Source organism: Ailuropoda melanoleuca, chromosome 19 (genome assembly GCF_002007445.2).
Source record: "Ailuropoda melanoleuca isolate Jingjing chromosome 19, ASM200744v2, whole genome shotgun sequence".
NCBI classification, from domain to species: Eukaryota; Metazoa; Chordata; class Mammalia; order Carnivora; family Ursidae; genus Ailuropoda; species Ailuropoda melanoleuca.
This window is the reverse complement of record NC_048236.1, coordinates 5,659,889-5,672,543: the sequence shown is the minus strand read 5'-3', so window position 1 is coordinate 5,672,543 and position 12,655 is coordinate 5,659,889. Positions and strand designations below refer to the sequence as shown.

At 44.9% G+C, this 12,655-nt stretch overlaps 1 protein-coding gene across 2 annotated transcripts in view; it reads left to right on the top strand.

Moving 5' to 3' along the window:
• TNFRSF21 (TNF receptor superfamily member 21) overlaps positions 1-12,655 on the top strand; it is a 70,078-nt gene that overhangs the window by 17,501 nt on the left and 39,922 nt on the right. For both annotated transcript variants that reach the window (XM_034647814.1, XM_034647815.1), the window contains exons 2-3: positions 3,762-4,410; positions 5,924-6,418. In XM_034647814.1, coding sequence (XP_034503705.1) covers positions 3,762-4,410; positions 5,924-6,418 — 1,144 coding nt within the window. The remainder of the gene's footprint in view (positions 1-3,761; positions 4,411-5,923; positions 6,419-12,655) is intronic.

The following is a 12,655-nucleotide window of genomic DNA, read 5'->3' as shown; positions in this document are numbered from 1 at the left end:
TTTAGGAGTAATCCTTTCTTCAAATGAATTGTACCTTTCCCCCCTCACCCCCCCCCCTTAGCAAATTGGCAAATTGGAGCTGCTGTGTTTGAGGCAGAAATGGGGAGTTCGGAGCCCTACCTCCTGACCCTGCCATGGGCCCACAGGTGCACCCTCCCGGCTCGAGGGGTACCCTCGAGAACAGGGTTCCATCCTGTGCTCTCTTGAGTCTAATGTGAAGATGATTGATTTTTTTCCTTTTTCTCCTTCCATAGGTAATCATTCACCAAGTCTAGCTGCCCTGACCTCTCAAATCTATTGCCGTCTTCTCTTTCCACGGCCACCCCCTTAATCCAAGCCACCCCGACTTTCACCTTCTAAGTGGGGATTTCCATCCACTCTCCCCCCAACCACTTTCATCTTCTGCTCTGCTGCTAGTTAACTTTTTTATTCACACATGTGTTTGTATGTCCCTTCCCCTCCACCCCCCGATATAAACGGAGAGTGACTTCTCATTGCGTTTTGGATTAGGATCAAAATGCGGAGCCTCTCCAAATTTAACTGTGGCCGCCATGTTGCATTTGAGGGAGAGCCCCATAAACTTCTTAGTTCCTGAGCTGAGCTTCCTTCTGCTTCCAATTTTTGCTGTGGGGCTCCCTCTGCCCAATCGGCCGTCTCTTCCCACCCGCCCAGAATTGCATTCTGCTTCTCTGTCCTTCAGAACGGCTGTGAACACTTCTGTAACATCCCTCAGTGGGGAAGCACCTGGAAACCTCCCCCTCTCAGTTCTCTCGTGTTTCTCCTCAGCAGTAATCTCAATTCTAATTAAGTAATTCCTGATGTAATTAGGTGTTTCTGTCCTGCTGTAGAAGGTGAACTCCGTGGGGCTGGAATAGAGTTCACTAGGCTCTGTTGTCAGCCTGGGGCATAGTGCCTTGATTACACGTAGTAGGTCTTCAATACATATTTGTCCGGTGCATTCATAATGCCTAGTTGTTGCACAAATCTCATTTCTAGTGTTCAGTCCAGGTGCGATCCTGAGGCATCATTGTTAACTCTGTGGAGGAGCTGGAATTGCCTCCTGCAACATGAGGTAACGAAAGGTCCATTTATGGAGCCACATTGTCTCAAGTGCGCTGCTTAGTATGATGCGGTTAAAGATCCCCGGGCCTTGCTTTAGTGAGACACTTGATGGTGTGAACCAAGAACTGAAAAATCTACCTAATGAGTGGGGCAGAGTGTGGGTGCCATGGGATTTGGAGGCGGGTTTTGTGTGCTGCTGGGGGGACCTCTGGTAATTCGGTAGTCAGGGGGCTGATGGATCCCCAACGAGTATGTGCCCTGGGGAGAGAAGTGAAGCTGTAGGAAGACAAGCCCCAACTTTATGCCTGGACGAGTGTGTGCTTGCAAACACACACACACACACACACACACACACACACACGTGCGCGCACACATGCACAATGCTATTCGCCACCCCTCCCCCCCAGTGCCTGTTCTGCAGACTGCCTGGGGGTGTGTGCCTGGCTGACTGCCCAACCTCCCTGCACAGGTAGGGGGGCCCGACTCAGAGCCCGAGGCCCAGCAGGGTGATGTTTGTTCCCAACCATCGCCCTCTGGCCAGATCTCCTGTCACCTTCTCTGCTTTTAACTCCTTTGCACAAGTGTCATAACCTGCCATTTAGGTTATTTATATACATCTTTCAAATTCTAGAACCCTGTGGGCATCTAAAAGTGCTTTTGCACTTAGAAACTAGATGTAAAGGAACTCGGAGAAATACAGAGCAGAGCTGCTTTTGCGACCTCTTGGGTGGGTCCTTAGAGTCAAGGAGACGGAGAGAGATTTGTCCTCAGGTACTTGCCGCATGGAACCGGCGCTCCACGTGTTGGGGGCGGCTCTCTGCCCCCCATCTCATAACACCTGGAAGGCTCAGAAGAGGGTGGCTGGGCTCATTTTGCAAATAGGAGGACCAAGAAAAAGGAAAGAAAGCCAGAAACCAAAAAGGGGAGATAGTGCAGAATTTACCATTATCAAGCAGGAGATTTCTTTCTCTTCAGTCCAAGATGCCATTAAGTTTCTTACTGAGAAAAATCAACCACTAGCCCTTTTTTGTGTGTCTCCTATTAAGGAAAAGATGAATAGATTCTCACAAGCCAGAAATTTGTTTTCAATATTGTTGCTTAATGGGAGGCAGCTCTGGCTAGAGTGAGGGACTTCAAGGGAGATACTTCCGATTCAGATCGTTAAATTTTGAGATGGAGGGGAACCGAATCTTGTGTTAACTTTCAAGGCTCTAAGGAGACAGGAACTCTGATAAATTTTTGAAGAGATTGTTGTTTTATTCTCTTAGTTCCAGGTACTCATTTAGAAGGAACTTGTCCTGGCGGGCATCTGGTAGTTTGGGCCGGCCTCTATTTTCTTAACACATAACCATTCTCCATTTTGTAGAAGGCCATGGAAACTTCCTCGTTGGAACCTCTCAATCTTCATTCATGCAGAAAAGCTCTCTCTCAATATTCTTTCTTAATCCCTCCACCCCGAAGGACCTCAGGATTTACCATCACAAATATAATTTCCTTTCTCCCAAGTAGTATAAAATGCTGTCTAGCTGGGTGAAATTTCTGTCCTATGAATTAAATTCACTTGTGTTGAGTCTCTGCTGGGCCCAGCTTTGTGCTTGGACCTCCTAGGTGTCTTCAGGCCCATGCTCCAGTGACCATGGCCTTTAGAGGCTAAACAAACAGGATATACCTTTAAACGCATCAACTCTGTTGCTTAAAGCAAATGAAGAATGCCAAGGGCCTGCCTCTGTTTTGCAAATAAAACAAAACCAAAACCAAAAGACGTTTGGCTTTGCGTAGACAAAAGCTTTGAAAAACTCCAGCATTATCACGTAACTCCATGGGGGTAATCTGGTGCTCTCAGCAGAAGCGGCTTGAACATAAATCATTCTCCTTCTCCATTGCTTTGTCCCGGTGCTAAGAAATGGCAACTTAACATTTGCATCATGGGAAGGAAGGCAGCTGTTCAGCAAGTTATTTTCTTCTTGCATTAGGATTTTTCACTTCTATGCAGGTTTTTAAAAAAAAATTTAAATTTGAGGAAAAAAATTTTGTTTTGTGTAAGTAAGCTCTACATCCCCAACATGGGGCTTGAACTCATGACCCTGAGATCAAGGGTCACCTGCTCTACCAACTGAGCCAGCCAGGCACCTCTATGTAGCATTTTGAAAATGAACAACGAAGCGCTTACACGTTCATACTCTCCATTGATTTTTTTTTTTTTAAAGATTTTGTTTATTTATTTGACAGAGATAGAGACAGCGCGAGAGAGGGAACACAAGCAGGGGGAGTGGGAGAGGAAGAAGCAGGCTCATAGCAGAAGAGCCTGATATGGGGCTTGATCCCACAACGCCAGGATCACGCCCTGAGCCAAAGGCAGACGCTTAACCGCTGTGCCACCCAGGTGCCCCTCTCCATTGATTTTTATAATCGATTTGAGCGGGATTGTCAGCTTCATTTAATAGACAGAAAAAAAGGAAGTTGAGGCAAAGGTCACACAACCAAACCAAAGCTTCGTAGCTAGTAGGTCAGGCCCCAGATGGAATCGGGGTCTTTCTCTCTACAGTGTCACTCTAATAGCATTAAGAGGATGAAGTTCTGGTCAGATCTGAAATGGGGATGATGGTGGTGGTGGTGGGAGTATTCGTCCTTTCCTCTCTGTTCCTGTGTAACCCCTTCTTCGTTTTTCTTCCTTTTCCATCCTCTTTTATTTCTTTCAGCTCGGATTCCTTAGCACCACCACCGCTCAGCCAGGACCGAAGGCCCCAAATCTCGTTGGCAAATACCGCCATGTTGACCGTGCCACCGGCCAGGTGCTAACCTGTGACAAGTGTCCGGCAGGAACCTATGTGTCTGAGCACTGTACCAACACTAGCCTGCGTGTCTGTACCAGTTGCCCTGTGGGGACCTTTACCAGGCATGAGAATGGCATAGAGAAATGCCATGACTGTAGTCAGCCATGCCCATGGCCAATGGTTGAGAAATTACCTTGTGCTGCCTTGACGGACCGAGAATGTGCTTGCCCACCTGGCATGTTCCAGTTTAATGGTACCTGCGCCCCCCATACGGTGTGTCCCGTGGGTTGGGGTGTGCGGAAGAAAGGGACAGAGACCGAGGACGTGCGGTGTAAGCAATGTGCTCGGGGTACCTTCTCTGATGTGCCTTCTAGTGTGATGAAATGCAAAGCATACACAGACTGTCTGAGTCAGAACCTGGCGGTGATCAAGCCGGGGACCAAGGAAGCAGACAATGTCTGTGGCACACTTCCATCCTCCAGCACGACCTCACCTGCCCCTGGCACAGCCATCTTTTCACACCCGGAGCACACGGAATCCCATGAAGTCCCTTCCTCCACTTATGTTCCCAAAGGTAACTTAACCTCATGCGTTATTAATTTGAAAAAGTCTTTGAGCCCAGTGGAACTACCAAAAATGGGCTTGTACCAAGGATGTTTCCTCCATTTTGTATATTCCAAATTCATCCCTTGAAGAAGGGGCCTTCGTTCCGTGGCTCATTTAATCTGTCTTCTTTGGCTGTATTAGAAACATTTAGACTCAGATTTTCTGTTGGGGGGAATCAAATATCTAAAAACTAGGTCACAACAAGCTTAAAAAGAAAGAACAGTGAGAAATAAGGACAGTGCGTGGCCTTATGTAAGTCACTTCTTCAGGCCTTGATTTCAAACTTGTCAAATACATGAGTGATTTAGATGTTCAAGGTTCCTTCCAGATTCAGAGCTTTCCAACATGGCATCAATCCTGGATAGACACAGCCAGAAGTAAAGAAGGAAGGAGAAGAGGAGAAAATACCATGATGCCCGAAAGGGAGGGATAAATATTGGAACCAGGGAGGGGCAAAAAAGAGGAAAGAAAGTTAGGAGCTTTGGGAAACAAACAAGTTTGTACCTGTTGAGGATAACTAGCATTCACATCTGGAAATTAATAAGTTTAATTTTTTCAAGCGATTTTAATTTTATGCCCTCATCAAGTATCCTAGTTGTTCTCAGGATTTTGAGCCCAGGCAGAATAGAAAATGTGTTCTTTATTTTCAAATCCTTTTTGATTAATTTTCTCGAGGTGATAGCCAACTTGTGTTGGGCTTTCTAGCATACTCTTCATGTGTGATGACATTTTACCTTCATGATAACTCTGTAAGGAGGGCCTTACGACCACCATTTTGAAATGAAGAAACAGGCTCGGAGAGCTCGAATGACCTGTCCAGGTTTTCTCAGGGACTGATGCAATCCAGGTCCTGTCTCTTGGGACTTGAAATCCCTGGCTCCTTAGTGAAGACTGCTGGGGAAGCTTCTCTGAAGGAAGTCCACTAAGCTGCCAGCCCAAAACTCATGTTTTAATAATAGATCCTAAGAAAGTCCTGACTTGCTTTAGTCACTGATTGGTCTCACCAAAGCTTAAGCTGGTCAAATCTGGATTTGAGTTTGAGCTCTTTTCCCTTAGTCATATTCTCAGTTTTACCATTGTATCTTGAAATGGCCAAAAGGTGGGAGAGGAAGAATAAAGGGATTAAATTTGAACGAGTTCTGTGAACTCGACACAATTAAGGGTTGACGAGAACCCTGAACATACCTGAGTCTGTTCTGGATGTGAAGCATAGGGGAAGCTTCTGGGAAGCTCAGATGTTGGATCCCTGAGGATGCTGTTGGTTTTGCCATGAGGAAGCGAGTGTAGCTGTTAAGTTTAGTTTTTATCTTCCCCGTAAAGGTGCTGTTAGCGTCTTGACGAAAATGTGCAGTATAACTTATTCTTAAGCTCCAAAGTTCATCTCTTCTTTCATTATCTGGCCTGGCTTGGAGATGAGCAGGAAGAGGAGGAATGTACAGATCCCCAAATATAGAAAAGCTCTCCCCCCTCCTTTTTTCTAGGCGTGAACTCAACAGAATCCAACTCCTCTGCCTCTGTTAGACCAAAGGTACCGAGTGGCATCCAGGAAGGGACAGTCCCTGACAACACAAGCTCAGCGAGGGGTGAGGAAGGCGTGAACAAGACCCTCCCAAACCTCCAGGTAGTCAACCACCAGCAAGGCCCCCACCACAGACACATCCTGAAGCTGCTGCCATCCATGGAGGCCACGGGGGGTGAGAAGTCCAGCACTCCCATCAAAGGCCTCAAGCGGGGTCACCCCAGACAGAACTTACACAAGCATTTTGACATCAATGAACATTTGCCCTGGATGATTGTGCTTTTCCTGCTGCTGGTGCTTGTGGTGATAGTGGTATGCAGTGTCCGGAAAAGCTCAAGGACTCTGAAAAAGGGGCCCCGGCAGGATCCCAGCACCATTGTGGAAAAGGCGGGGCTGAAGAAATCCACGACCCCCACCCAGACCCGGGAGAAGTGGATCTACTACTGCAATGGCCACGGTGAGCCTCTTTTTCTCCCTGCTCACAGATCCCCCGCCTTCCCTTTCTTAGTCCTTGCTGCCTGAAAGAGTGGGAAATGCAAAGGTTCTACAAGCTACTGTCTACCAAGGGCTATTTGATCTAGTTGTGTTCTGAAAAGTGAGGTGGTCAGCATTTGATATAATATGTTCAGAAAGAATAACCACTCTGCCCTTTTCTCCCCAACACATTAAAGGAGAATGTTGGCAAACCAGAGACCTGAGAATGACCTTTAGGGACTTTGTTCAGCCATGTCATTTAACAAGCAAGGAGGTTGAGTTCGGGGAGCTTTGGCTGTGTCCTTGACCCAGGCTGGTTGTTTGTTCAGGACAGACGGGACTGACTCTACGTCTCGTCTGACTGTTGGGTGGCTTGCTTTTTTTTTTTTTTAAAGATTTTATTTATTTATTTGACAGAGATAGAGACAGCCAGCGAGAAGAGGGAACACAAGCAGGGGGAGTGGGAGAGGAAGAAGCAGGCTCCCAGCAGAGGAGCCTGATGTGGGGTTCGATCCCATAATGCCGGGCCANGGGGAGTGGGAGAGGAAGAAGCAGGCTCCCAGCAGAGGAGCCTGATGTGGGGTTCGATCCCATAACGCTGGGCCGGGACCACGCCCTGAGCCCAAGGCAGACGCTTAACCGCTGTGCCACCCAGGCGCCCCTGGGTGGCTTGCTTCTATAATACCAGACTACTAAAAAATGAGAGGGCAAAAAACCCAACTTGTCTTAATTAAGTTTGCCTTTTTAAATCTGAACCTTGCTTATCGATTCCTATCACTTTCTCACATGTGCTTTTCCCCTTCTTGGATTTTTAGGATCCCATTTCTATGAGGAGGACAGAAAGGTCTTTTAGATTTTAGACACCCAAGGCTTAATATACTGGTTATCATCTGAGACTGGGCCCTACATCTTCTACCCAGCAGCCAGCATGTGTTGATCTAGGCTGGAATATCAGTTTTTCCTTTTCTGAGGACAAACAGTAGCTTACAGAACTTGTCTCTGCAGCAAAATTTGGTCTGAAGACTGCAGGTTTTAGCTTGGGGCAGTAACTACCCTTCCTTTAAATCTGCAATGAGATATCAGCCCAAAGTTTTGATAATCCCCTTCAGGTGTCTCCTTTCTCTTTTAAGATAAAGGCATAAGCCTAATTTTCTAAAAAAGTCATTTGACTGTTTTGCATTGAGTGTTAAAAATGTCTATACCCTTTGCCCCAGTAACTGAATTTTTGTGAATCTGTCATAAAGGTATAAACCAGAAATACAAAAAAAAAAAAAAAAAAAAAGTTTTAAGCACACAGTTCCTAAACTTTTTTTTTTTTTTTTTAAAGATTTTGTTTATTTATTTGACAGAGATAGAGACAGCTAGCGAGAGAGGGAACACAAGCAGGGGGAGTGGGAGAGGAAGAAGCAGGCTCCTAGCGGAGGAGCCTGATGTGGGGCTCCATCCCATAATGCTGGAATCATGNGGGAGTGGGAGAGGAAGAAGCAGGCTCATAGCGGAGGAGCCTGATGTGGGGCTTGATCCCATAATGCTGGAATCACGCCCTGAGCCGAAGGCAGACGCTTAATCGCTGTGCCACCCAGGCGCCCCAGGTCTTAAACTTTTAACTCAACGTTATGGGTAATAAATAAAAATTAGAAATAATCAAATGTCCAGTTTTAGGCAAATAAGTAAATTATGGCATATCCATATAGTGGAATACTGTGTTGACATTGAAGATTTAATGAAGCTTTTTTTTTTTCCTTTTTACCCATGACATAGGAAAATGTTAATACTAGGTTAAAGGAAAAACAACAAAACCAAACCAGGCTACACACTTTATACAATAATAATCCCAATTCTCAAAACGGTGGGAAAAAGGCTGAAAAGAAATATGCCAAAATAAAAATAATGTTTCTTCCAGTTTGGGAGATATGGGGGAATTTATTATTTTTTTTCTTCTTTATTAGTTTTCTGTTCTTTTCCCCAAATTTTCTATAATAAGCACCTGGAATTTTTATAATCAGAAATTTATAGAAAGTTAAGGAAAAAACCCCCAAAACTTCATTTTCCTTCCTTTTGCTAGTCTGTATGAACGACCAAACCAAGTGAAAATCACACTGAGGCCAATGTCCTACCTGGGACAGAGCCTTCATAGACTTGAATAAGACATCTCTTTGCTGGCAACCCAGTGGGGGAAGGAAGGCTTCAATTCTCCCCTCGTTTTAATAAAACATATTTTTAATTGGATGTAATTTCAGACTTTGGAAAAATTTGCAGTAGTACAAAGAATAACCACATACTTGTGCCCAGATTGAACTGTTGTTACCTTTTGCCCTTCTGCTTTGTTATTTGCTCTTTTTACATAAAAGTACATACAGACTTTATGACATATGTATAATATAGTCTAGTTTATTACATATAATGTTATATAATATATATAACATAATTTTTTAAAAGAGATTTTATTTATTTATATGAGAGAGAGCATGAGCCAAGGGAGGGGCAGAGGGAGAGGCAGAGCAGACTTCCCACTGAGCACGGAGCCCGATGTGGGGCTCGATCTTGGGACCCCGGGATCATGACCTGAGCCTAGGTCAGACACTTAACCGATGGAGCCACCCAGGTGCCCCCCATGTTTTATAATAGACAATATATAGTGTATATATACAGACTGTCCCTGACTTAAGGATGGTTCAGCTTAAGATTTGTTAACATTACGATGATGCCAAAATGATATGCATTCAGTAGAAATCGTCCTTCGAATAATGAATTTTGATTTTTTCCTGGGCGGCAGTGTGTTCCTCTTTCATGATGCTGGGCGACAGCAGCTCCCAGTCAGCCGTGCAGTCACAAGGGTGAATAACCGGTGAGCTCATAACCGTTACGTCCCCGAATAACCATTCTGTTTTTCACTTTCGGTAGAGCATTCAATAAATTACATGAGATATTCAACCCTTTATTTTAAAATAGGCTTTGCGTTAGTGGATTTTGCCCAATGTGGGCTAACAGGAGTGTTCTGAGCATGTTTAAGGTAGGCTAGGCTAAGCTGTGATGTTTTGTAGATGAGGTGTGTGTTTTTTTGTTTTTTTTTTAATTGAGAATAATGGGTTAGATGTCGGAAATGCATTTACAACTTACTGTATTAAATGATATTTTCAACCTGCACTGGGTTTATCAGGATATTACCCCATCATAAGTCATTATTATACAGTAATTTTTCTGAATCATTTCATGGCACTTTATGTATTTCCTAACAATAAGGACAGTCTTTTTAAAAAAAAAAAAAGGTCATTTTCAACCTCAATTAATTGAACATGGATATGATATTTTAATTCACTGTCCATATTCCAGTGTTGCCAGTTGACCCAGTAGAGCCCTTGATGGATAGCATCCCTTCTTCTTCTGGTCTAGGATCAGCCTAGGATCAGCTATTTCATTGAATTGCCCTTTAAGTGGCCAGTCAGAACACTCGTTCTGATCTATCTAATTAGGAGAAAATTAGCAGAGAACATCCTGCTGGATTTGTAAATGTCTGGAACTCTCCTCCCACTTTATTAAAGAAGTGACCCCATTCTTCTAGTGGTTGCACTTACGGATGAGAGCTCAGTCAGCTGTATTTCTAAATGCTCTTTTGCAGCCTAGATGTCAGAATTCTTGGGAATACCGGGAGTTGCAGAAGTAGAATTGGGTCCAGCATCAGAAAGCAGCCTAATGCAATGACCTTAGACATTCTTTTTTTTTTTTTTTTTAAAGATTTTATTTATTTATTTGACAGAGATAGAGACAGCCAGGCGAGAGAGGGAACACGATCAGGGGGAATGGGAGAGGAAGAAGCAGGCTCACAGCAGAAGAGCCTGATGTGGGGCTCGATCCCATAACGCCGGGATCACGCCCTAAGCCGAAGGCAGATGCCCAACCGCTGTGCCACCCAGGCGCCCCGACCTTAGACATTCTTATGACCACTCTCGATCCCATAACGCCGGGATCACGCCCTAAGCCGAAGGCAGATGCCCAACCGCTGTGCCACCCAGGCGCCCCGACCTTAGACATTCTTATGACCACTCTCGCCTTGTAAACTTCCGTGCCTGTGTCCTTGAAACGATATCCTGTTTTGTAAAAACAGTAGACGTGCCAACTCAAACAAAGCCTCCTGCAATAGGGACCTGGGCGACATGCTTTTCCAGCTAAATCACAGTAGTCTCCTTCAGGTGCAACCACCTCTTCCCATAGTTTAACCATTCCCCCCAGGTTTTTGCATTGCAATGTTTATATTTAAGGTGTTTTTTGTTTTGTTTTGGTTTTTTCCTAAGGATGGTCTCTTCTTTCCAAATTGCTGTTCTCAAAGGTACAACCAGGTAAAAGCCATCACGAAGTGAGTTTCTGTTTCATAAAAACCATCCCAGGGGCTCAGAGAAGCCTCTAGAAACACTACGTGTTTGATCAGATTGCAGTGAGTTCTGGGCAGCGGGTGATCCTGTGTAGTAAGATCTTTCTATGGTCCTCATCCATTTCCCATCCTCATCATGAGGATGAAAGAGGGGACACAATCACCTAGCTCTGGGACGTGCTCTGTAAGAGGTCGTGTAGGACCTCCCTTATTACTCCTGCCTACCTTCAGCTGACCTGGCTGAAGGTAGACCGTCAAGCATTCTGAAGCCGGGCTATTGGTTCCCATCTTTGTCACCAGCAAGAGCCTCTTCTCTGTTAGGCCCCACTGACCCCTCTCTACCTACCATGGACTTAGAGTTTTTAAAGTTGAACTCTGCAAAACTGCAACCCACTTTCACGGAATGCTAGTGTTGGAAACACCAGATGAGACATTATGGGGCCAGGAGGTTGAGCAAAGGCACTGTGGTCCCTCGTATATCTCCTTCCTTTCTGAAGTCATAGCAATGTTACTTCTGGTAGGTTAGGACTGTACCGAGGTTGCCTGTAATATGTCTCCCACAGCAACAGAATTAGAAGTCCCTTCAGAATGTTTAGACCCAAAGTCTGTGTGAGACTTTATTACCGGGTCCGAGTGTTATCAAGGTGTAAGTCTATTGTTAACGCTCCATTTATCATGTTTTTGTCACTTTTAAAAACTTTAGTTCTTTCTGTTGTATAACCCCAACACAATGAGGCAAGTGGTAGGTCCAAAATGTCCCACTTAAAGTTAGAAAGAGTGTGGGTTCACATTAATTGGGAGGTTACATGGGAAACAATAGTTTTTGTTCTGTTTGTTTCGTCACAAAAGGCACAAAAGTAAAGATACTGAAACTTTGTCTGTACCCAAATGGCCATACATTGCAATGGGAGAGGCTCAAATGATCTCAAAATAGTTGTGCCATTCACTTCCTGGTAACCATGGAAGATCGAGATCTGTAGTCCAGTCGCCCTTGAGAGTGGGGACAGCTGACAACGGTCTTCAACTGCTGTTGTCTCCTCACTGTTCTTTTATGGGCCATTTCTATTTACCTTTCCTTCCCTTTTCCCTCTTCTCTCTCCCTTCCCTACTTGTCTCTCTTTTTGCTTCCTTTATGCCCCCTCTTTTCAACTATTTGCAAAAGGTGGGCAGTTGGCTTCCCAGCCAACCTGTTGGCCTAGGGCTTTGGAGGGGAATTTCAAAAAGCAGGTCGAGGAGTAGAAATCCCCCTGAAAGTGCTTGTACAGATGAGAGGAAAATCCAGAGAGGAGGGCCCTGCAAGATGATAAAAGGAGCAAGAAATGGACAGTATTTCTCCCCGATCATTTTTCCTTTTTCTCTCAGACTTCAGGCTATGAGGATAGATGAGGAATAAAATGCGAGAGAAAGGAATTGGATTTATCTCCTTTACACTGAGCTTAGTTCCTGATTGCACTTTCTTAGTCCCGTGTCTTGGGAGATAGTAAGCATCTGATGGGCAGCGATCCCTTCGGATGAAGCTACTTCAAGCACGTGACATATAAGGACAGTGGCGTCTCCTTTGAATGGACCACAAAAGCGACAGTGCAAGCAGCTAGCACGCTCTTTCTCAAGCAGGCTTTTGTAATCCCGGTAGCAAAAGGGTAAAGGACTCATTCTGTAGAACTAGGTTCTAAGATGCTCTTTCTTAATTTCTGTAGCTCCTATTGTCTGTCACTGCTTAACTGTGTGTGTGTGTGTGTGTGTGTGTGTGTGTGTGGTTTGTCTGCCCACATTGCTTATAAGTCCTTAGAGAGCAGACACTGGGTTTTATTGTGTGACTCTCTGCCTGGTCAATAGCACGGGGGCCTGGGA